Consider the following 23,963-nt stretch of genomic DNA (forward strand, 5'->3'; position numbering starts at 1 on the left):
CATCCTGCCTATCCCCCTCCCCATCCCACCCTGACTCCTCCTGACTGTCCTCATCCTGCCCATCCCTGTCCCCATCCCGACTGTCCCCATCCCATCCTGCCCATCCCTGTCCCCATCCCGACTGTCCCCATCCCATCCTGTCTCCATTCTGAGTGTCCCTGACCCTAACCCATCCTGCCTATCCCACTCCCCATCCCATCCTGACCCCTCCTGACTGTCCTCATCCCTGTCCCCATCCCAACTGTCCCCATCCCATCCTGTCTCCATCCTGAGTGTCCCTGACCCTATCCCACCCTGTCCCCCTCCTGACTGTCCCCATGCTGCCCCCTCCTGCCTCGAACTCATCCTGACTGTCCCCATCCTGCCCATCCCTGTCTCCATCTCTGCCTGTCCCCTCTTGCCTCTCCCACCTTGGACTCTGGCTGCCTGTCCCTGTCCCGCTTGTCTCCATTCTGCCTGTCCCTGGTCCCATCCCATCCCTTCTTATCTGTCCCCATCCTGCCTTGGACTCATTCTGCCCATCCCTGTTCCCCCTATCCCCTTCTGTCTCCATCCTGCCTGAACTCTCCTGTTGTCCCTGTTCTGCCCATCCTCTGCTGCCTGTCCCAGTCCTTCCTCTCCCCATCCTACCTCGGACTTCTCCTGCCTGTCCCTGTCCCCATCCCCATCTCACCTGGTCCTCATCTTACCTGTCCCCATTCTGCCTGTCCCTGTCTTGCCTGCTCCTGTCCCCATCCCCATCTCACCCGGTCCTCATCTTACCTGTCCCCATTCTGCCTGTCCCTGTCTTGCCTGCTCCTGTCCCCATCCCATCCTGCCTCCATCCTGCCTGTCCTCTCTCATCTGTCCCCTCCTGCCTGTCCCCATCCCGGCTTGGACTCCATATCCCATATCCCCATCACTCCACCATATCCCACACCCCCAGAACTCATCCATGTCCCTCCATCCTCCATCACTCCCCCCTCAAACCTCCCTCAAACCCCATCCCAAGAAGCCAAAGTCCCCAAATCCCACAGCTTTCCTTGATCCCCTTCCCTGCCTTGCCATGGGTCCCCTCCATGTCCCCTGTGCTGTGTGTCCAAATGGCAGCGGTGGGATGGAGCGGGAGGTGGTGATGCTTGGGGGCATCCCCATCTTTTCCCAGCAGGGTCAAATCCCGTAGGATTTTCCCAGTATTGGCTGGATTCACCCCTTTGGGAAGGATTTTATTTGGCAGCAACAGAGGCATGAGGTCGCTGTTACCACTGGGATACCACAACCTGTCCCTATGGAGCAGACTAAACCACCCCAGAGAGATCTGAGTGCTTTTCCCATGGGAATACAGGACAAAGCTCAGCCTGAACAAGGAAAGTGAATAGAACGGGATTAAAAACGGTAAAAACCGGGAATTCTCCCTCTGCCCATGGGAAGGACACAGGAATTGAGATATTTCCAACTAAGCCACCACTTGCGGGTATCTTCCCCCAGGGAATCTCCTGTTTGTGGCGGCACCAAGGGGGAAAACTCCTGATTCCTGATGAAGCAGCAGCATTCCCGGAGCCAGGCATCCCCTTGACAGCACACCCCCCCCCCCTCCCATCTCTTTGATGGGTGATTAAAAAGCCAAACGTTCATTCTGACCGAAATAAAAGCTCTGCGATGCTGCGCATCCCAAGTGTCCGGCGAGGCCCCGGCCCTGCCGCGCTCCAGGATCCAGCGCTCGGGAATGCTCCCCCCTCGAAGCCGGCTCCATTCAGGAGGCGCCGATGCTCTGCTCGCCGCGGCTGGAGGTGCCCAGGCTGAAGAGGCAGAAGGCGATTTCCTCACAGGCGCTGTCAGCGCCGCACTCAAACAGGCACCCAAAGACCCCGCCGGGACACGCAGCCAGGTCCGAGTACCCGGCCGGCCCCTCCCGCAGCACCCATGGGTGCCACCACCCGTCCCGGTCCAGCGGCGAGGGGTTCACGTAGAGGCCCAGATCGCGGCGCCGGTGCCGGTCGATGGGATGCGAGTAGAGCAGCCAGGCCGGCGCGGGGCCGGTGCCGGTGCGGTGCGGAGCGGGGAAGCTCACGACGCTGCCCTGGCACCCCTGCGGGGGCTCACCCAGCACCGGGCACTGCACCGGGGGCTGGAAGCGCAGGCCGAGGTCGGTGCTGAGCGCCACAGCCCGGCACCCCTGCGGTGCCCGCGCGCTGCAATAGAGCATGGGAACGTCGGGATCATCCCCAGGGATTTGGGCGACTTGGCACTCGCCCGTCCGCTGCCCACCGAGCAGGGCGCCTTTGTGCCAGCGGCGCCCGTTGTCATCGCTGTAAAACACAAGGGAATGCTGCTGCGTGGAGCAGGGCAGCGGCAGGAGCCCGCACAGGCGCCTATGGATGTAGTAGGCGTACGCCGGCACCACCAAGCGCCCCGAATCCAGCTGGATGCCATGGCCCGGCCCCACGGCGAAGGTGGCCCAACGGGACAGGTCAGTGCCGATGGCCTCATCCGTCACGTCCCGCAGCGGGCTCCAGGTGCGGCCGCCGTCGGTGCTGGTGGCGAAGCAGAGGCGCGCGGCGCTGCAGCCGCGCCAGAGCTGGCACCGCTCTGACCGGCCCTGCTCCACGCAGATGCAGAAGAGGAAGACGGTGCCGTTCGTGGAGTCGTAAAGGGGACACGGGCTCATGGTGCGGCGGCCGGGAAGGGTCAGCGCTGACAGGTCCTGAACTGGGCCCCACTGCGGGAAGGAGGGGACAGAGAATCATGGAATCAACCGGGTTGGAAAAGCCCTTTCAGCTCATCCAGTCCAACCGTTCCCATCAGTGCCCAGGCCACCCCTGCCCCATGGCACTGAGGCCTCGTCTCCACGGGGTGTGAACCCTTGCAGGGCCGGTGCCTGCAGCCCTGCCCTGGGCAGCCTGTTCCAATGCCTGAGCACCCTCTGGGGCAGGAATTGTTCCTCAGCTCCATCTAAACCTGCCCTGGGGCAGCTTGAGGCCGCTTCCTCTTGTCCCATCCCTTGTTCCTTGGGAGCAGAGCCCAGCCCCTCCTGGCTCCATCCTCCTGGCAGGCACTTGTAGGGAGCCATCAGGTCCCCCCTGAGCCTTCTCTTCTCCATCTGAACCCCCCAGGTCCCTCAGCCGTTCCCCATCACACTTGGGCTCCAGGCCCTGCCCCAGCTCCATTCCCTTCTCTGGCCCCGCTCCAGTCCCTCAATGTCTCTCTTGCAGTGAGGGGCCCAGAGCTGAGCACAGGATCCGAGGGGCGGCCTCACCAGTGCCCAGTGCAGGGGCACAATCCCTGCCCTGGCCCTGCTGCCGCACTGGTGCTGATCCAGGCCAGGATGCTGGGGGCTTCCCGGCTGCCTGGGCCCGAGCTGCTCACGCTCAGCTCCATCACTCAGCACCCCCAGCTCCTGTTCCAGCCACAATTCCCCAAGCCTGGAGCACGGGGTTGGAATGGTTGATTTGGAAGGGAGCTTAAAGCTCCTCCAGCTCCAACCCCTGCCCCAGCAGGGACCCCTTCCACTGGAGCAGCTTGCTCCAAGCCCCTGTGTCCAACCTGGCCTTGAGCACTGCCAGGGATGGGGCATTCCCAGGACACAAGCCATGGGATGCACCCCAAACCCCCCCCATCACTCCTGGGGATGGAGAGCACCCCTTGCTCCTGCAGCCCAGGTTGGTTTTACCTGCACCGAGGGGCCGTGCCGCCGGCCCCGCCGCAGCACCAGGTACTTGGCATCCTCGTCCCTGGGTGAGGAACGCTTCTCGGCGAAGGCCAGGAATGTGGCTGCTGATGGGATGTAGAGCAGCGCAGGGATGCGGTAGGTGACCCCGCTCGCTTGCCGGAACAGCGTCTCCCAAGGGAAGAGAAGCGGGGATCCCAATGGTGGTGGCTTGGGGGGGGTCTCCCCACCATCCTCCTGCTCCTGCAGTGTGGGAAGCTCAGATGTGAAGGGTCAAATGAGGGTAAAGGGGGGGGGGGGGGTGTCTCCCTGATGTCCCCCAGGACGGGGATGCAGGGATGGGGCTCACCTTGGGGCAGGAGATGGGCTGGGACATGGTGATGCCCTCGTGCCCTCCCTGGGCCCTGTGCGGGGTGGAAGGGGGGGTAAGAATGAAGCTCCTCGGTGGGGTCACACAGCACTGTCCTCTCCGTCCCTCTGTGTCCCTGTGGGGCTCCCCTACTGCCCCCCCAGCACCCATGGTCCAAGGGCCCTGCACCTGCAGGAACCCCCATCCGCATCCCCATCCGCATCCCTCGGTGTCCCCAGCCTGGAGTTCCTGTGGCCCCAGTGTCCCAATCCCCCCATGCACCCCCAATGTCCCAATCCCCCCATGCACCCCCAATGTCCCAGACCCCTCATGCACTCCTCCCTCCTGGCTCCCCCCCCCCACCTTGTCACTGCAACCCCCCTGCACCTCCATAACCCAAATCCCCCCCCCCTTCATGCATCACCCCATGAGGGTCACCCGGTCACCCCCCCCCCCCCATGCAGCCCCCTGCACCCCTCCTGTCCTCTCTCCCTCCCACACCCCTGCATGCACCGATCCCCCCATCCTCAATGCCCAAACCACCCCCCCAATGTACCCCCATAGCCCAACTCCCCCATGTACCCCCCCTAACTCCCATGTACCCCCACCGGGCACCCCTACAGCCCAACTCCCCACATGCACCAATCTCCCCATCATCCCTCCCCATTTCACTGTACCCCCCTATTCCACCCCTCCCCTGCCCGACTCCCCCATTTACCACCCTGCACCCCTATACCCCATCTATCCATGTACCCCCCCATGCACCCCCATAGCCCGACTCCCCACATGCGCTGATCCCCCCTTACCCCCCAACACCCGGGCCCCCCTGTACCCCCCGGCCCAACTCTCCCCTGCACCCCCAGAGCCCCCTTCCCCTTTGTACCCCTCCATGCACTCCCATACCCCAACTCTCCATGCACCCCCCGTGCACCCCTAAATCCCTCATGCTCCAATCCCTTCCAGACCCAAACCTCCCGGTACCCCCCGTGCACCCCCATATCCCAACACCCCCCCCGTGTACATTCTCCCCTGTGCACCTCATAACCCAGCTCCAGCACACACCGATTCCCCCCTGCTCCCCTACACCCCCCTGTGCACTGATCGCCCCCATGTCCCTTGTACCCCCTATACCCCCCCCCCGGTCTCCTATACCCCCCCTATGTCCCCTGTACCCCCTATACCCCCCATGTCCCCTATACCCCCATATGTCCCCTATACCCCCATATGTCCCCTATACCCCCCCATGTCCCCTGTACTCCCTAAACCCCCCATATGTCCCCTATACCCCCCCATCTCCCCTGTACCCCCTATACTCCCCATGTCCCCTATACCCCCCCATGTCCCCTATACCCCCCCATATCCCCTGTACTCCCTATACCCCCCATGTCCCCTATACCCCCCCATATCCCCTGTACCCCCCATGTCCCCTATACCCCCCCATATCCCCTGTACCTCCCATGTCCTCTATACCCCCCCATATCCCCTGTACCCCCTATACCCCTCCATATCCCCTGTACCCCCTATACCCCCCCATATCCCCTGTACCCCCTATACCCCCCTATATCCCCTGTACCCCCATACCCCTCCATATCCCCTGTACCCCCTATACCCCCCCATATCCCCTGTACCCCCCATGCCACCCGCTCCTCACCAGCCACAGCCTCCCCTCCGCCGGGGCCGCTCCGCCCCGTCCCGCCCCTTCCTGCCCGGTGCCGCGGAGGTGCGGGGGGGGGGATGCTCGGTTCGGAGCCGTTTCACGGGGCTCCCCCCCCCAGGCCTGAGCCACGGAACGCGCCGGGGGTGCTCCTGGACACGTTCAACGCCCGTTAGTGCCGTTCATTGACTAAAAGCACCCAAACCCACCCCAAAACCCCGGCCGTTGGCAAGGGCCCGTTTCCAGGAGGCGGGGCCGGGGCAGGGGCTGGGACAAACGGGCAAAGGGGCGGGCGGACACGGGCTGTACCGGGAAGCTCCGTGATGGAACATAGACAAGAAGCGGGTTTATCACCCCCCCCATCACATGAAAGGGGTTTATACAAACCCATCCTGTCCCCAGCCGGATAAAGGAAACGTGTTTGTGATGCGGGAGGGTTTGTCCTGAATTCCTAACGGGAAAGGGAACGCTGAATATTCCGCACACGGAGAGGTAAAACGGGAACAAGCGAGATGCCTCCTGTTGGAGAAGTCTTCATGCACTGGCCGTTTGAAGGACGTTGAGGGTACAGGGGCAGCTTTGACATCGGCATCCGAATAGTCTGGGATTCAAGGTTAAAAATCCTGGACTCAAGATTGAAAAGAGATTAAAAATCCAGGATTTGAGATGGATAAACCTGGATTTGAGATTAAAACCCTTGGGATTCAGAAGTATGGGACTTGAGATTGATAACCTTGGATTAGATTAAAAATCTTGGGATTCTAGATTGAAAAATCAAGAATATGAGATGAAAAATACGAGATTTAAGATTACCCTGGATTTGAGATTAAAAATGCTGAATTTGATATTAAAAAGTCTGGGATTTGAGATCAATAATCCTGGATTTTAAAATGGAAAAAATTCAAGATTCAGGATGAAAGATGCTGAGTTTAAGATTAAAAAAATCTGGGATCTGACAATAAAAATAGTGGATACAAGAATGAGATTTGAGATTGATAATCCTGGATTCAGGATTAAAAAACTATGGCATTTGAGATGAAAAATCCAGGAGTCGAGACTGAAAAATCCTGGATTTGAGAATATAAATCCCAAATTCAGGATGAAAACCATCTGGGATCTGATTTTAAAAAGCCTGGCTTCAAGATTATAATGATGGATTCTAATCCAAGAGAGGTAATCTTGGATGCGATATAAACCCTCCCAACTCATGCAGAACAGTGTAGGGGTTCAGGACAAACATGATGCCCTCTTCTCATGTTGCTTTATTGGTGTTCACTGAGCACATTCCCGGCAGCATCCCGGTCACTTGGTTTTCCTCTCCATGGCCAAGCTGTCGTGAAGCTTGGATACCTCGGGCTCGTAGGCCTCCATCACCAACGTGCCATTGGTATCAAAGAACTTGGCAATGGATTTGGTGAACTCAGCTTCCCTCTGCTGCTTGGTTCTGCCGCTGATGAACGTCACCTTCAGGGTGTATTTGTCATCAAACCTGCAGGGCCAGGGAAAGCACAGCTTGAGCCTGGCTTAGTTGAGACAACAGCAAGAAGATGAGGTTTAGATGGAGCTGAGGAACAATTCCTGCCCCAGAGGGTGCTCAGGCATTGGAACAGGCTGCCCAGGGCAGGGCTGCAGGCACCGGCCCTGCAAGGGTTCACACCCCGTGGAGACGAGGCCTCAGTGCCATGGGGCAGGGGTGGCCTTGGCAGTGCTGGGAATGGTTGGACTGGATGATCCTGAAGGTCTTTTCCAACCTCCCTGATTCCATGATTCTGAGAGGAGAAATCCTCATCTTTGCTAAGGGGGAAGCCCCCAGGGTGGAGGTGCCCACATGGGCACTAACAGCTGCGGCATGTGGGTGTTAATTATAACACGATTAAAGGTTTTATACTCCTCATGATTAACTTCTCCACATGCACATGTGGTGCTTCCCTGTGATAATACCCTCTGGTGAATATTGATCACAAATCCAGCCTTACAGTATCTGAAGGGGGCTACAAGGATGCTGGAGAGGGGCTCTTCATCAGGGACTGCAGTGATAGGACAAGGGGTGATGGGTTCAGACTGAAACAGGGCAAGTTCAGGTTGGAGATAAGGCAGAAGCTCTTCCCTGTGAGGGTGGTGGGACACTGGAATGAATTGAACAGAGAAGCTGTAGCTGCCCCATCCCTGGCAGTGCTCAAGGCCAGGTTGGACACAGGGGCTTGGAGCAAGCTGCTCCAGTGGAAGGGGTCCCTGCCCATGGCAGGGGTTGGAACTGGATGAGGTTTAAGGTCCCTTCCAACCCAAACCATTCCACGATTCTATGAAACTGCCTGGAAAGCCACCAAGATCATGACTTGGTCACCATTCCTTTGTAGAAAGTGCATATTCCCACTCCACAAACACCAGTATTTTCCCTTCATTTCCTTCCCAAAACACAGCTTTGCTGCCCATGGTAGCACAGGCAACCCAAAGCCATGCTGGTACCACATTCACACTAATCCCAAGATACCGTTTGAGACTGGAGGAGAGCTGCCAAACGTCATCGGGGTCCATCCCCGCGGGGTCTTTTCTGTGAGCTACAAGGAAAATGCTCTTTTCTTTATATGAGGTATAGATGGTCAGGATTCCCATCATCACAAAATATGTGCAAAGGTAAGTTAAGGAAACTACGGAGCTGCACTTGGAAGCAGAAATATGGCAGAGAAATCGGTTGGATCCCCTCACACACCAGCATTTAACCACCTCTCATGATACCACCGCTCCAAACAGGCCCATTGGGGAGATTTTCATCAATCTTTGCCATTGCTCCCAACACAAGAGGGATGTGGAGCTGCTGGAGCGAGGCCAGAGGAGGCCATGGAGATGCTGCGAGGGCTGGAGCAGCTCTGCTCTGGAGCCAGGCTGAGAGAGCTGGGCTGGGGCAGCCTGGACAAGAGAAGGCTCCTGAAGGGGAGACCTGAGAGCAGCTCCAGTGCCTAAAGGGGCTGCAGGAAACCTGGAGAGGGGCTTTGGACAAGGGCCTGTAGGGCCAGGCCAAGGGGAATGGCTTGAACCTGCCCGAGGGGAGACTGAGATGAGCTCTTAGGCAGAAACTGCTCCCTGTTAGGGTGCTGAGGCGCTGGCACAGGGTGCCCAGAGAAGCTTCACTTTGCACGCTCGTACCTGATATGTTGCATAGGTAAAGAGCAGATTTCTCCCCTGGAATCAGATTATGGACAGAATAAATACAAAATCAACCCAAAACAACCCCCTGAAGCTTTCAATAGCTGATCTTCATTTTGGGATTAATACATCAAAGTGGAGCAGTCTCCACATGGTCTGTGTCTGAGGTCCGGAGAGCTGACCAGCTGCCCAGGAGCTGTGACCTCTCTGATGTGAGCCATGCTGCAAGGCTGGACACACACATCTCCCAGATTTCACTGTGGTCACACCCAGACAGGCAGGAATTTTGCCATCACATGGAAACAATATGATTATCAGCTGATCTCCACACCATGAAAAGTGAAATTCCCCCCAGGCCTGAAAACTGGGAATACAGAGAAAAAGGGGTTTTGTGCTTTGTGGGGAAAATAAACCCTTTTTGGTATAAATGCAAACATCTGTAAAGGATATGATACAACACAAAAGGCAAGGACAGGTTTGGATTCAGGAAAGGGGTGCAGGTAGTCCAAATCAAAGCTACAATGGCAAAGAGACATGAGATTGTGCAGATGATGAGGCGGCCGTCGATCAGGCGGAAGTTTTCGACGTACTTGTACTTCTCGAGGAGAACCTGAAGGAGAAAACACAGAGCTGAGATTGTTTTGTGCTTCTCATAAATGGGATAAACTGCTTCTGGAATGGATTTAGATAAACCAGACTCAATTACATGGATAAACTGAGCAGCAGCTTGATGCAAAATTAATTATCAGCATCAAGAATGGTCAAAGGAGGTGATCCTGCCCCTCTGCTCTGCTTTGGTGAGACCTCATTTGCAGCACTGTGTCCAGTTCTGGGATCCTCAACATAATGAAGGAGATGGAGCTGATGGAGCAAGTCCAGAGGAGGCCACGAGGACGATCAGGGGCTGGAGCCCCTCCTGTATGAAGCCAGGCTGAGAACACTGGGGCTGTTGAGCCTGGAGCAGAGAAGCTGCGTGGAGACCTCAGAGCAGCTTCCAGTGTCTAAAGGGGGCTACAAGGATGCTGGGGAGGGACTCTTCATCAGGGACTGCAGTGACAGGACAAGGGGTGATGGGTTCAAACTGAAACAGGGGAAGTTGAGGTTAGATCTAAAGCAGAAGCTCTTCCCTGTGAGGGTGCTGAGGCGCCGGCACAGGGTGCCCAGAGAAGCTGTGGCTGCCCCACCCCTGGCAGTGTTCAAGGCCAGGTTGGACACAGGGGCTTGGAGCAAGCTGCTCCAGTGGAAGGTGTCGCTGCTCATGGCAGTGGTTGGAACTGGAGGATCTTAAGGTCCTTTCCAACCCAAACCATTCCACAATTCAGTGATCAGGGGTTACAGGCATTACCTTTTTGGCAGAATCGTCCAAGGAATTTTTCACAGCTGAACCGTCCCATTTGTCAATTTTCACTGGTTTGTCATCTATCTTCCACTGCAACAGGAACAAAAGGAAGTTAAAAACAGAAGTGGCTTTTCATTTTAATATTGTGTCATGAGCACAAAGATGGGAGACAACCCAGACAACAGCTGCCTGGTTGCGAAAACCAGACTAGAGATGGGAAGGATCCATTGGATTACACAGTTGTGTCGAAGCCACCACCACCTCAGCACCATGCTACCCATTACCTTTATGGATTTAAGCTTTTAAACCTTGTCACAGACACCCAAAAAGTGACTTTTTACATCAGTTTTACTCTAGTTTAGGTTCTGTGGTTGCTGCAGAAAGCATCCGTTAGGACTTAACTCTTGCCTTTGAATGCATTCCTGCTTTCCAGCCAAGCTGTGGCAAACACTTTGGGGGTTGATGACAGAAGGAAGAATTTCAAGGCCCCTTTAACAATCCAGGTACAAGGGGAGAATCCAAATGTACCACAAGAAATGAAGTTTCAGTCCAACCATCCTCCAGAATGAAATCAAAAGTCTCTGCTGCTTTTCTATATCCAGGTTTTCCACAGAAACAGGTCCTTTATCAATCATGAGTCAGATGCAACAGCTCATTTCCTCAAAAGGGCTCTTTTTCCCTGGAATGATATTATTTTTGGTGGCATTATTCCTTTTAGCCACAGTTGGACACGTGAGTTTGAGCCCTGTGTGTTACTTCGACCAGTTGAGTGACTGGAGCTCGAATTTTAGCTGCTGTTAGAAGCAATCCTCAACTCCACTCGTGGTATTTCCTGCTCCTGAAGCTCCCATGTTGGATTTATTAACTACCAAAAGAGTTCATTTCCATTCCCTGGCAGGAGACAGACTGAGAAAGAGCTCTCAGGTCAGGAACTTACAAAGTATTTTATGTGGATCCAGAGCAGGAATTCTTGCTGGATTCTCGCTTCTTGCTCTCTGTCCCACACCACCTGACACTGGAATGGCCGGATAGCATCGGTGATATTTAACTGACCCAGATCTCTAACAGGGAACCAGCCCTTTAAGGGTAGATGTAAAGCCCACATGACACATGTTTTGAGATAAAGCCGTTACTGGAAGACAAAAAGAATCTAATCTTAGGCTATCTGAAACAACGAGCTGAACCAGCAGTTCTTCAGTTCTTGTTCAGGTTCCTCGTAACTGAGGCTGTGCTGGTTCAAGACAGAAACAGCTCGATAATCCCAGGAGATTCATGTCAAAGGAACTTGTAACAGGGACACAGTTTAGGACTTCAACCAGAAGCTTTAGTTCTCCCTTTACCTTGGTTGAGATGTTCCCCTGAGATTACTCCTCCTTACACGCTGCAGCACTGCAGGGTGGCTGCTGCTGCTTCTCTGGCTCTTCCATGCTGATCTGCAGGACCAAAGAGCTAGGAGAGGCTGGGATGCTGCACTGGCAGAGATTTGGCTGCTAGCACCAAGTGCTCACCCTCAGACAGAGGAATCAGAATCCCAGGTTGAAGGGACCTCAAGGTCTCCTTCAACCTTCCCAGGCACAGCATGACCTACATTAGATGTCCAGCACCCTGTCCAGCCCAGTCTTAACAGTGTTCATCGCTGCGGAGTCACCACTTCCCCAGGGAGACTATTCCAATGGCTTGTTTTTCTCACTGGGAAACGTTTTCCTCTTTTGTCCAACTGGAATCTCCCCACGAGTAACTTGTGCCCGTTACCCCCTGGCTTTCCTATGGGACTCCTTGTCCAAAGGGAGTCTTCCATCTTCTCTGTAGCCCCCTTATTTCTCCTGGCACATTCGATCAGGTCTCCCTGCGCCTTCTCCAGCTGAACAGTCCCAGCTCTCGCAGCCTTTCCTCAGTGCTGCCCAGCCCTTGGACCATCTTTGTGGCCCTTCCTGGGACCCTGTCCAGCCTTCATCACCTCTTGGGTCTGCAGAACAGCCATGCCTGGCTGTGGAGGGAAGGTGAAGCTGCACCCATGTCCCATGGAGCCTGGCAGATGCAAACACATCTGCTCCTCTGGCTGCTGGGTGGTGTTTTCCAACCAGTTGTTCATTCTGAGCACTTCCAAAGGCTTCAAAACAAAACCTCAAGTTTTCATTCAAGCCTGATGGAGGGAAAAACCCCACAACCAGCTCTAAACAGCTTTTCAGTTTGGGTGTTTGGACTCCTTCAGTTTAAAAACCACAGGGAAGGTTATTACACTTGTCCTGAGCATATCCTGTACTGGATGGGAAGCAAATACGATGTTCTACAGCTAGAAAGTGGATTTAGCATCCATGTAAGAACACGGCTTTAAAGGAAAAGCTGAAGTACAGCCAGTGGTGACCTTACTTAAAAGTGAAATCAGAAATGTAATTTCAGAAAGCCACAAACCCAATCTGACACCACAAGTAATTGTGTGAGTACAGAAGCTGCCTGCAGCAGACGAGATTCTCCTCTTATCTCCAAAAGCAGGGAGAGCAGAACAGCTTTTGCAGCAGACCCTCCAGGACTGGAGCCATCACCTTCATTTAAATCCCGTTCCAAAGCTCCCTCATAAGCAGGAAGAGGGAAAAATCCTACAGGAGAAATTCCAAGATGTTCACATCATAAAGGCAGCACAAACTTCACTATATTTTCCCCTCCTACCACTGCTGTCAGCCTCACCTACGTCAAGTTTAGCCTGCAACATCTTCTGGGGAGCTAGTTTGTCTCTTCAAACACTGCTCTCAAGTTTATGGTGCACTTTGGGGATTACAATCATAAATAAGTTATACAGTAAAAAAAGGTTTGTTGCTACTGCAAGAGGAACATCAATGCAAATTATATAAACTCTTCAAGGGGAATAATGTTTCTGCATCTAATCTGTGCTTTTTATTATGAGGATGGTAAAAAAGGAACCTCCCTTCCTAAAACTTAGAGTCAGAAACAATTCTAACCAGGACACACAACGCTGTGGCTGACGGAGGATGAAAGAGCCTCAGTACATGATGCACATCATCTCCCTCGAGGCTCCCAGCTGAGTCCCAACCCACAGGTCTCCGATAAATTCCAAGATAACAGTGACATGGCACACCATGAGCCTGGCATAAATGAGATGTGGAAGTGGCAGAGGCGAGTGACACCTCACTGGAGGTCAGTTCCCTCCTCATCCTCCCGAAGGAAGAGCCGTAGCAAACTCCAGTGAGTCAGTGTGGCTGTTCTCAGCGCCAGGTGGCTCAGCCTCTGCCTTGGAGGAAGAAATTCTGGACCTCACTCTTCCCAGATTACCACTGCTGCCTGGCTGCACTCACAGGCAACATCCTCCAGCACTAGAGAGCAGCTTCTGCGGCACAGGAGCAGAGGGAAGTCACAGAGGTGGCAGTGGTTTTAGTCCTGGAGCTTGCAGTAACAGTAACAGCAGTAATGAGTGGTGTCCCTCAGGGATCGGTGTTGGGGCCGGTCTTGTTTAACATCTTCATCGCTGACATGGACAGTGGGATTGAGTGCGCCCTCAGCAAGTTTGCCGATGACACCAAGCTGTGTGGTCCGGTTGATACGCTGGAGGGAAGGGATGCCATCCAGAGGGACCTCGACACGCTTGTAAGGTGGGCTGATGCCAACCTTATGAACTTCAATCATGACAAGTGCAAGGTCCTACACCTGGGTTGGAGCAACCCCAGGCACAGCTACAGGTTGGGCAGAGAAGAGATTCAGAGCGGCCCTGCGGAGAAGGACTTGGGGGTGCTGGTCGATGAGAAAATGAACATGAGCCGGCTGCAGTGTGCGCTCGCAGCCCAGAAAGCAACCGTATCCTGGGCTGCATCAAAAGGAGCATGACCAGCAGGGCGAAGGAGGTGATCCTGCCCCTCTACTCTGCTCTGGTGAGACCTCACCTGGAGCATTGTGTGCAGTTCTGGTGTCCTCAACATAAAAAGGACATGGAACTGCTGGAACAAGTCCAGAGGAGGCCACGAGGATGAGCAGGGGACTGGAGCACCTCCTGTATGAAGACAGGCTGAGAGCATTGGGGCTGTTCAGCCTGGAGAAGAGAAGCTGCGTGGAGACCTCAGTGCAGCTTCCAGTACCTGAAGGGGGCCTATAGGGATGCTGGGGAGGGACTCTTCGTCAGGGACTGTAGTGACAGGACAAGGGGTAACGGGTTCAAACTTAAACAGGGGAAGTTTAGATTGGATCTAAGGAGGAAGTTCTTTACTGTGAGGGTGCTGAGGCACCGGAATGGGTTGCCCAGGGAGGTTGTGAGTGCTCCATCCCTGCCAGTGTTCAAGGCCAGGCTGGATGAAGCCTTGGGTGGGATGGTTTAGTGTGAGGTGTCCCTGCCCATGGCAGGGGTTGGAACTGGATGATCTTGAGGTCCTTTCCAACCCTAACTATTCTATGATTCTACATGGGTGAAATCTCCAGGTGTCTGAGGACTGTGGCCACTGCTGCACTGTGAATTCGGAGGGTGTGTGATCTTAGGTGGCCCTGGTTCAGTGATGAGAGGTCAGGAGGAGCTACCCGATTATCACAAACACTTAAAGAACATGAGAAGGACAAAAATTAGGTTAGTTCAACCACAGATCTCCCTGAACTCACCCTGATTTAGCTTACTAGTGAAGTACAAAAAGATACCCTAAACAAGCAACCTGTCCATAGACTTCAAAGCCTTGCCAATAACCCATCATTTCTCTGTCTGAGAAAAGCTTGAACAAGTTCTGGACCTAAGGCCACAGTTCTCCAGATAAAACCTCAGCAATATGTACACCAGCTCACAGAAATGACAGGAGTTCATTGAAGTCATCCAGAGAGAGGAAATAAAGGCACATAGATCGGTATGGAGACAGAGGGAAAAGAAGTCAGAACGTTACTGAGTGTGTGTATGTACTTCAGGTAGAAGCCCTGCAGAAACTGTTCATGTTTCTCACTGAAGGGTTCAATTCCTGCACCAAAATTGTGTTTCCTTTACCTACAACTCCCCCTCATCCTGAAATAACCTGAGAATCCACGGAACACGGCAGCAGGATGCCTCCACTGCACGATACTTCTAGAGTTCTTCAAGTTGAACCACCAAGCACTTGTCATTTCAAAACCGAAAGCTGAGCACATTGCAGAAGAGAGAGAAATATTTCATAAGCACATCTTCCCCTAAGGCATCCTCTCAACAACTTAATCTGCGGCTTTAAAGAAAAAGCACCAAACTCTTAGGGACAGGAAGGATAACGTCACCTTAAACTGAGGCAAGAAAACTGTAGCCTTCAGAAATTATGAATATACACATACTGATGAAAAGCAAAGTGTTTTCAATTGCAGGCAGCTCTGGTTTGAAGTTCAGTGAAAGATGCCAAATAAACTGCCCTGAATCCCAGACTGGTTTGGGTTCGAAGAGACCTTAAAGCCCATCCAGCCCCAACCCCTGCCACAGGCAGGGACCCCTTCCACTGGAGCAGCTTGCTCCAAGCCCCTGTGTCCAACCTGGCCTTGAGCACTGCCAGGGATGGGGCAGCCACAGCTTCTCTGGGCACCCTGGGCCAGCGCCTCAGCACCCTCACAGGGAAGAGCTTCTGCCTTGTATCTAACCTCAACTTCCCCTGTTTCAGTCTGAACCCATCACCCCTTGTCCTGTCACTGCAGTCCCTGATGAAGAGTCCCTCCCCAGCATCCTTGTAGCCCCCTTCAGACACTGGAAGCTGCTCTGAGGTCTCCACGCAGCTTCTCTGCTCCAGGCTCAACAGCCCCAATGTTCTCAGCCTGTCATCATCATCATCATCATCATCATCATCATCATAGCAGCCTCCAGGTCCTTAGTTTCAGCTATCAGACTGCCAAACCTCACAAAGAGCTACAACAAACACCTGACCACTTCGAACCCAGCCGCGCTCAACCCCACTCCACAATCACGTCCCTTTAAACCACGGACTCAAGCCTGGGCTCAGCACCAGGCTCTGTCCTGCCTGGCAGACATCTCTGCCACGATCAGCGCTGGGCCGGCAACCACCCCCCGGGACAGCACGGCTGTACCCGCAGCCGCACGCTCGCAGGCCCCAGACCAGCCACGCTGACGGGGGCAAGGCAAAACCGAGCCCCAGCTGATCTGGCCGGGGCTGCCACTTGCGAGGCCGGACGTGCTCGCCCGCAGAGCGCTTCCTTCCTCCCTATTTCCCCCGGGGGCCTCTTCTGCCGTTCACTGCCCGGCTCCTACGAGGAGCGGAGCCCCCCGCAGCCCCGCGGCTGAGGCGGGGGATGCCCCTCAGCAGTGAGGGGTGGCCCCACTGAGGCCCGAGAGTGGGGCGGCTGCGCCGGGTGGGCTCCGGGCGCACAGCAGAGACCGGGGGGATGACACCGAGGGCGGGATAACAACGGGGGGGGGTGTAAGAGTTGTCGGTGGGACCGGGAGGGACCGGGAGGGCCGGGGCCGCCCCGCAGCGCGGTACCTTGTCGAGCAGCCCGGTCCTGCCGCCTTTGGCCGCCATCTTGTCTCCGCCCTTACGGCGCGACGTGCGCGCTCCTGACTGGCTGCGCGCGGGGGGCGACGGGAGCGCGCGGGAGGAGGCATCGCGGAGCCATGGGGTGAGCCGGGACGGGGGCGAGCTTCGGGGTTACCGCACACCGCCGCTAAGGATGCGCTGCCCCATGGCACCGAGGCCTCGTCTCCACGGGGTGTGAACCCTTGCAGGGCCGGTGCCTGCAGCCCTGCCCTGGGCAGCCTGTTCCAATGCCTGAGCACCCTCTGGGGCAGGAATTGTTCCTCAGCTCCATCTAAACCTGCCCTGGGGCAGCTTGAGGCCGGTTCCTCTTGTCCCATCCCTTGTTCCTTGGGAGCAGAGCCCAGCCCCTCCTGGCTCCATCCTCCTGCCAGGCACTTGTAGGGAGCCATCAGGTCCCCCCTGAGCCTTCTCTTCTCCATCTGAACCCCCCAGGTCCCTCAGCCGTTCCCCATCACACTTGGGCTCCAGGCCCTGCACCAGCTCCATTCCCTTCTCTGGCCCCGCTCCAGCCCCTCAATGTCTCTCTTGCAGTGAGGGGCCCAGAGCTGAGCACAGGATCCGAGGGGCGGCCTCACCAGTGCCCAGTGCAGGGGCACAATCCCTGCCCTGGCCCTGCTGCCGCACTGGTGCTGATCCAGGCCAGGATGCTGGGGGCTTCCCGGCTGCCTGGGCCCGAGCTGCTCACGCTCAGCTCCATCACTCAGCACCCCCAGCTCCTGTTCCATGGGCAGTTTCCAGCCACAATTCCCCAAGCCAGGAGCGTTGCACGGGGCTGTTGTGACCCAAGTGCAGGACCCTACAGTTTGCCTTGTTGAACATGATAACACTGTCCACAGCCCATGGATCCATCCTGTTCAGATCCCTCTGCAAAGCCCTCCTATCCTTCAGGAGATCAATGGTCCCACCCAACATGGGGTCATCTGCAAACCCACTGAGGGCACACTCGATCCCCTCTTCCACATCATAGAATCATGGAATGGTTTGAGTTGGAAAGGACCTTAAAGCTCCAGCAGCTCCACGTCCCTCTTGTGCTGCTGCCCCAGAGCTGGATCAGGGCTGCAGGGGGGGTCTCCCCAGAGCACAGCAGAGGGGCAGGATCCCCTCCCTGAGCTGCTGCTCACGCTCTGGGGGTGCAGCCCAGCACACGGTGGGGTTCTGGGCTCAAGCACTCACTGAAGCCGGGTCATGGGGAGCTGCTCCTCACCCAGCACCCCAGGCGCACAGCGGTCACCGCCTCCATGCGCCCCCGTTCACCAGCACCCTCTGGGCCTGGCCGCCCAGCCGGGTTTCTCACAGCGAGGAAGCCGCTGTCAGGCCATGGGCAGCCCGGACAGGCCGCAGTGGGGTGAGGGCGGGCAGCGCCGGCGGCACCGGGGCTGGGTGAGGGATGGGGCCGGGCGGTGGCGGAGAGGGCAGGAGGGGGAATGGAGCCGATTGATGGAGCTGGGCGTGAGCAGCGCGGGCCCAGGCAGCCAGGAAGCCCCCAGCATCCTGGCCTGGATCAGCACCAGTGCGGCAGCAGGGCCAGGGCAGGGATTGTGCCCCTGCACTGGGCACTGGTGAGGCCGCCCCTCGGATCCTGTGCTCAGCTCTGGGCCCCTCACTGCAAGAGAGACATTGAGGGGCTGGAGCGGGGTTTAGGAGGTGATGCTCCTCATGTGTGACTGCAGTGTGCGCTCGCAGCCCAGAAAGCAACCGTATCCTGGGCTGCATCCAAAGGAGCGTGACCAGCAGGGCGAAGGAGGTGATCCTGCCCCTCTGCTCTGCTCTGGTGAGACCTCACCTGGAGCATTGTGTGCAGTTCTGGTGTCCTCAACATAAAAAGGACATGGAACTGCTGGAACAAGTCCAGAGGAGGCCACGGGGATGAGCAGGGGCTGGAGCAGCTCCTGTATGGAGCCAGGCTGAGGAAGTTGGGGCTGTTGAGCCTGGAGAAGAGAAGCTGCGTGGAGACCTCAGTGCAGCTTCCAGTACCTGAAGGGGGCCTGTAGGGATGCTGGGGAGGGACTCTTCATCAGGGACTGCAGTGACAGGACAAGGGGTGATGGGTTCAGACTGAAACGGGGGAAGTTCAGGCTGGAAATAAGAAGTTCTTTACTGTGAGGGTGCTGAGGCACTGGAATGGGTTGCCCAGGGAAGCTGTGAGTGCTCCATCCCTGGTGGTGTTCAAGGCCAGGTTGGACAGAGCCTTGGGTGGGATGGTTTAGTGTGAGGTGTCCCTGCCCATGGCAGGGGGTTTGGAACTGGATGATCTTAAGTTCCTTTCCAACCCAAACCATTCTGTGATTCTGTGGTTCTATAATGCGTCTGTATGGGCAGGTCCAGCATCCAGAGCCAGAGTGAATCCTTTTTCTCTGAGCCTTGAGGGCCCCCTCTGTGAAATGCAACCTGAAGGACAGCTACAAACTCTTAACAGCAGCAGATGGCATGAAAATTCCATTTGGGAGGGTTAGGTTGGGTGTTAGGAGGGACTTTTTCACTGGAGGAGGTGCAGCTCTGGGCCAGGTTACCCTGGGAGGTGGTGGAATTGCTAGGCAAAGCCACAACTGATGAACTGAACATTGCTGATGGTCCTGCTTTGGGTGTGAGGTTGGATTGGAGGTCTCCAGAAGGCTCTTTGAGCTCACACGTCCATGTCTGCAACTTATGGCTCCATTAGCATCTATAAAGTACCCTGTTTCTCCTCTTTCATGGCCCCGGCTGTACCTTTAATGTTCTGACCTTAAATTCGCAGTCACTGAACATTTTATACTTCAGTATTTCCCCATAGAGGAGGGGTTTGAAATGATGGCTTTTGCTGCCAGACTGGGTGCAGTTACTTTGAGAAGGGCACATTTGGAGGGTCGAGTGCTCACCTCGCCATCTCCTCTGCCTTGGTCCATCATCATTCCAGGGGCTGGGCACTGGGTGCTGGCACACAGAGCTACCCCAAGGGCTTGGACTGAGAAGGGCACCTCCAGGAAGACACCGCAGCAGAGGAGAAAGCCCCCAAAGTCTACCTTTATGGGGAACAACCATGAGCACCATGTCCTAGATGAGCCCTTTCTGGTGAGTGCAGGTTTCTATTGCCTGAACCTTCTGCTGATGTTTGGTGGAGCTGGGGAGATGCTGCTGCTGGATGGACTCTGGAGCTCCCTCTTCCCATCCCCATGTCACCTTTTCCCCTCTTCCCACTACCCAAAGAACCAGCTGAGGCCTGGTTTTGGGGCTCAGGTCCCAGGACATGCCAGAGAGGACTTGCTGTAGGACTAACCCTTTGTGGGGTTGTGTCCGCAGATGAAGCACCGCCGTCTGAAGAACCCCTCTGACCTGTGCTCTGTGAACATAAGCAGCCAAAATCTGGTCTCAGTGAGTATTGGAGACTCAGGAAGTGTTAGAGAACTACCTTAAGAGCTGAAAACTACCACATTAGTGTCCAGACATCAGAGAAGACACGTGTTGGAAGCAGGCAGATTTGGAGGGTTGGAGGATTCATCCCACAAACGTCTGGGTTGTGTCTTCATAACCAAATTAACTTGGTCTCGACTGCTTGCAGACCCTTCCCCACTTAAATCCCCTCTGAGCATGCTGTTCTTGGGAGTTTATCTCAACTATGGTAGGAGCTCAGCTTGAGAATTGACTGAGTTCATGACTAACTTGCTGCTGGGGTTTTAGTGTCTTTATAGGGTTCCCTCCTGATGCTGTGAAGGTCAGATGTGCTAAACCATAGGTTACTTCTACTGGGTCACCTATAGGTGTGAGATGTTGGCAGTGAGGACACAGAAGGGGCTTTGCTTCGGGGTTCAGGTGGTCCAGGTCTTCCGGATGTCAGTCACTGAGGCAGCTGTGCATTAACCAGATATTTCCATCGTCACAAAACCAAATGAAGACCAAATGGTGGGAAATGATGGGATTTCGTCCCTCTGAGAGAAGGAGACCTCCAATTGGTATAGATGAGCGTGGGGCTGGAGTGGAATGACTATTTCCCTCTGTATTTTTCAGGCTAAAGAAGACGATTTTGAGAAATTTGATTGTGTTACTTTCATAAATGCTTCTGAGAACCTGCTGACACTTGGTAAGGAAAGCACTACGAGAAAGCAGATGCTGCTGTTCAACCTGAGGAAGCTTATACTTGTCATAGACTCATAGAATAGTTTGGGTTGGAAAGGACCTCAAGATCATCCAGTTCCAACCCCACTGCCATGGGCAGGGACAGCTCTCACTAAACCATGGCACCCAAGGCTCTGTCCAACCTGGTCTTGAACACTGCCAGGGATGGAGCACTCACAGCTTCCCTGGGCAACCCAATCCAGTGCCTCAGCACCCTCACAGGGAAGAGCTTCTGCCTTATCTCCAACCTGAACTTCCCCGGTTTCAGTCTGAACCCATCACCCCTTGTCCTATCACTGCAGTCCCTGATGAAGAGTCCCTCCCCAGCATCCCTATAGGCCCCCTTCAGACACTGGAAGCTGCTCTGAGGTCTCCACGCAGCTTCTCTGCTCCAGGCTCAACAGCCCCAATGTTCTCAGCCTGGCTCCATACAGGAGCTGCTCCAGCCCCTGCTCATCCTCGTGGCCTCCTCTGCACTTGTTCCAGCAGTTCCATGTCCTTTTTATGTTGAGGACCCCAGAACTGCACACAATGCTCCAGGTGAGGTCTCACCAGAGCAGAGCAGAGGGGCAGGATCACCTCCTTCGCCCTGCTGGTCACGCTCCTTTGGATTGTCTGAGGAAAGGTCTAGAGCTTCACAAAGAGGTTTAAAGGTGCTGATGCACTGGAATGGGTTGCCCAGGTAGGCTGTGAATGCTCCATCCCTGGCAGTGTTCAAGGCCAGGTTGGATGAAGCCTTGTGTGGGATGGTTTAGTGTGAGGTGTCCCTGCCCATGGCAGGGGGGTTGGAACTGGATGATCTTGAGGTCCTTTCCAACCCAAACCATTCTGTGATTCTATGATTCTAAGATGCATGCTTCTTCACAGAATTGCTTCCTTCCAGTTACTGAGCTGAAATCCTTCTGCTAATTCCCTTTATTGTAACGATAACTGTGCCACTGGGGTGTCCTTTAGAAAACAAAGCTATTTACAAGGAAAACTTCCATTTAATATAATGAAACGACTTGTCCCACAGGCTCAGAAGGTTAATGGTAGAGCTGGGAGGTGAATCCAAAGGCAGTGTCGTGGGCTCAGTTAATATGAAGAAGAAAAAAAGAAATGTTTATAACTGGTAAAACATAGAAGCTAAATGTGGCATCAGTGGCTTCAAGCAATAATTCATTTGGGGTGGGAGCAAATCATGGAGCCACAGTCTGGTTTGGGCTAAAAGAAGCTTAAAGCTCCTCCAGCCCCAACCCCTGCCCCGGGCAGGGACCCCTTCCACTGGAGCAGCTTGCTCCAAGCCCCTGTGTCCAACCTGGCCTCGAGCACTGCCAGGGATGGGGCAGCCACAGCTTCTCTGGGCACCCTGTGCCAGCGCCTCAGCACCCTCACAGGGAAGAGCTTCTGCCTAAGAGCTCAGCTCAGGCTCCCCTCGGGCAGGTTCAAGCCATTCCCCTTGGCCTGGCCCTACAGGCCCTTGTCCCAAGCCCCTCTCCAGCTTTCCTGCAGCCCCTTTAGGCACTGGAGCTGCTCTCAGGTCTCCCCTTCAGGATCCTTCTCTTGTCCAGGCTGCCCCAGCCCAGCTCTCTCAGCCTGGCTCCAGAGCAGAGCTGCTCCAGCCCTCGCAGCAGCTCCGTGCCCTCCTCTGGCCTCGCTCCAAGGGCAGAAGCAGCAGAGCCTTCTCTTGTCCCGTTTTCCCTCCGGTTCACAGGGACCCGGAGGAAGGCGCAGGCTCTGCACCAGGTCCTGAACCACCCCCCCCGGTTACCGGGATGCCAAAGCACGGCCGGGCTGCGTGCAGAAGCCCTGCGTGCCCCGCAAGAAGGTAAAGAGCTGGAGCTCCAAAGGGAAGCCGGTTCTGCCTGGATCTGGATCAACCCACGTGTGTGGACGGATGCCGAGAGCCTGAGCACGAGCTTGGCCCCACTCCCCAGTGTTCCCCACTGTTCTTTCACCCTCATGTGTGGGAAGCCAGCCCTGTCCCAAGGGATGTGGAGGAAACAGCCCCCCAAGATGGGCCTGTGGGGTGGGGGGCAGTGGAATTACAGCCCCTGCATCCACTGTGGGAAGCTGATCCCGTGCTCCTCAATAAGCTGAAGTCGGTGTCTGACCCACACCGCCCTGGTCCAAAAGAGCCCCCCAGAGACCCTGTCCCCCGCCCTGTGCCGCAGCGTGGGTCCGCGCTGGTTTGGAGATGGCGCAGGAGAAGGAGGCGGAGGGGAGATGCTGCAGCCTCCTGGTCTTCCCGGCAGCACGTGAGGATGCCCGGCCCTCCCGCCCGGAACGCGAAAGCCGAGGTCCTGGAAGGAATCCTGCTGGCCATGAGAAACACGCAGAGCTTCGCCGAGCTCCCCTTGGGTACGCTCCTGCCTTGCCAGGATCTCCCGTCGGAGGCACCACAGAGGCAGGAGAAGGACGGGACCACAGCGGTGTCCTTGAGCCCCCCGAGGGTGGCTGGGATGGGAATGGAGGCTCCCCCGTTGTAGCAGCCTCTCAGCCCACCGCAAGTACGGACCCCAGTGCTCCAGCTCCTGCTTAACAGGGGGTAAATGCAACACAGACATTGCCGGGGTCCCTTGGATCCGGATTAACCCCATCCCAAACCCAGCTGGCGGGAGAGCAGCCTTGGGGCTAAAGTGGGGTTTGCCCCCGAGATCATAGAATCACAGAATGGTTTGGGTTGGAAAGGACCTCAAGATCACCCAGTTCCAACCCCCTGCCATGGGCAGGGACACCTCACACTAAACCATCCCACACAAGGCTTCATCCAACCTGGCCTTGAACACTGCCAGGGATGGAGCACTCACAGCCTCTCTGGGCAACCCATTCCAGTGCCTCAGCACCCTCACAGGAAAGAATTTCCTCCTTAGATCCAACCTAAACTTCCCCTGTTTCAGTTTGAACCCATCACCCCTTGTCCTGTCACTACAGTCCCTGACGAAGAGTCCCTCCCCAGCATCCCTATAGGCCCCCTTCAGGTACTGGAAGGCTGCTATGAGGTCCCCACGCAGCTTCTCTTCTCCAGGCAGGACTGGGATCCCCAAGCACCGGCCACGTCCTATCCCCATCCTCCCTGCGGTGGTGCAATCCTGCACTGCTGCTGCCAGCAGGGCCTGCCTGCTCCCTGGGGCTGTCCCTTTGCCCCGCACCTACTGGGGAAGAGAGGAGGAAAGAGGCAAGAACCCAGGGCACTGCCCAGGCTTGAGCTCAGCATCCGGCTTGCTCAGGACCTCCAGCGCCTTTGCTCCGGGGGCTCCTGCGCTTTCCAGGGCCAG

At 55.7% G+C, this 23,963-nt stretch overlaps 2 protein-coding genes across 2 annotated transcripts; both read right to left on the minus strand.

Annotated features, from left to right (window-relative positions):
- Window positions 1-1,180: 1,180 nt before the first annotated feature.
- On the minus strand, window positions 1,181-6,914 carry NEU3 (neuraminidase 3). Its single transcript, XM_065678950.1, has 4 exons — window positions 5,647-6,914; window positions 3,996-4,050; window positions 3,650-3,889; window positions 1,181-2,698 (listed from the first exon to the last, which is right to left on the minus strand). The coding sequence occupies exons 2-4, from the start codon at window positions 4,020-4,022 to the stop codon at window positions 1,733-1,735; spliced, it is 1,233 nt and encodes a 410-aa protein (XP_065535022.1). The 5' UTR covers window positions 4,023-4,050; window positions 5,647-6,914; the 3' UTR covers window positions 1,181-1,732.
- A 37-nt stretch (window positions 6,915-6,951) lies between these two features.
- On the minus strand, window positions 6,952-16,671 carry SPCS2 (signal peptidase complex subunit 2). Its single transcript, XM_065677168.1, is given in 5 exon segments — window positions 6,952-7,138; window positions 9,229-9,298; window positions 9,301-9,403; window positions 10,139-10,222; window positions 16,564-16,671. Coding segments are annotated over 5 exon segments (483 nt in total). The 5' UTR covers window positions 16,603-16,671.
- Window positions 16,672-23,963: the final 7,292 nt, after the last annotated feature.

This window comes from Lathamus discolor, chromosome 4, assembly GCF_037157495.1.
Source record: "Lathamus discolor isolate bLatDis1 chromosome 4, bLatDis1.hap1, whole genome shotgun sequence".
NCBI lineage: Eukaryota > Metazoa > Chordata > Aves > Psittaciformes > Psittacidae > Lathamus > Lathamus discolor.

Excerpts from the sequence above, each read along its gene's own strand:
- NEU3 (XM_065678950.1), bottom strand. The coding sequence starts at position 4,022 with ATGTCCCAGCCCATCTCCTGCCCCAAG. Across the intron at positions 3,890-3,995 it reads AGCCCATCTCCTGCCCCAAG|GAGCAGGAGGATGGTGGGGA; the intron begins GTGAGCCCCATC and ends CCCACACTGCAG. Across the intron at positions 2,699-3,649 it reads GGCACGGCCCCTCGGTGCAG|TGGGGCCCAGTTCAGGACCT; the intron begins GTAAAACCAACC and ends TCCTTCCCGCAG.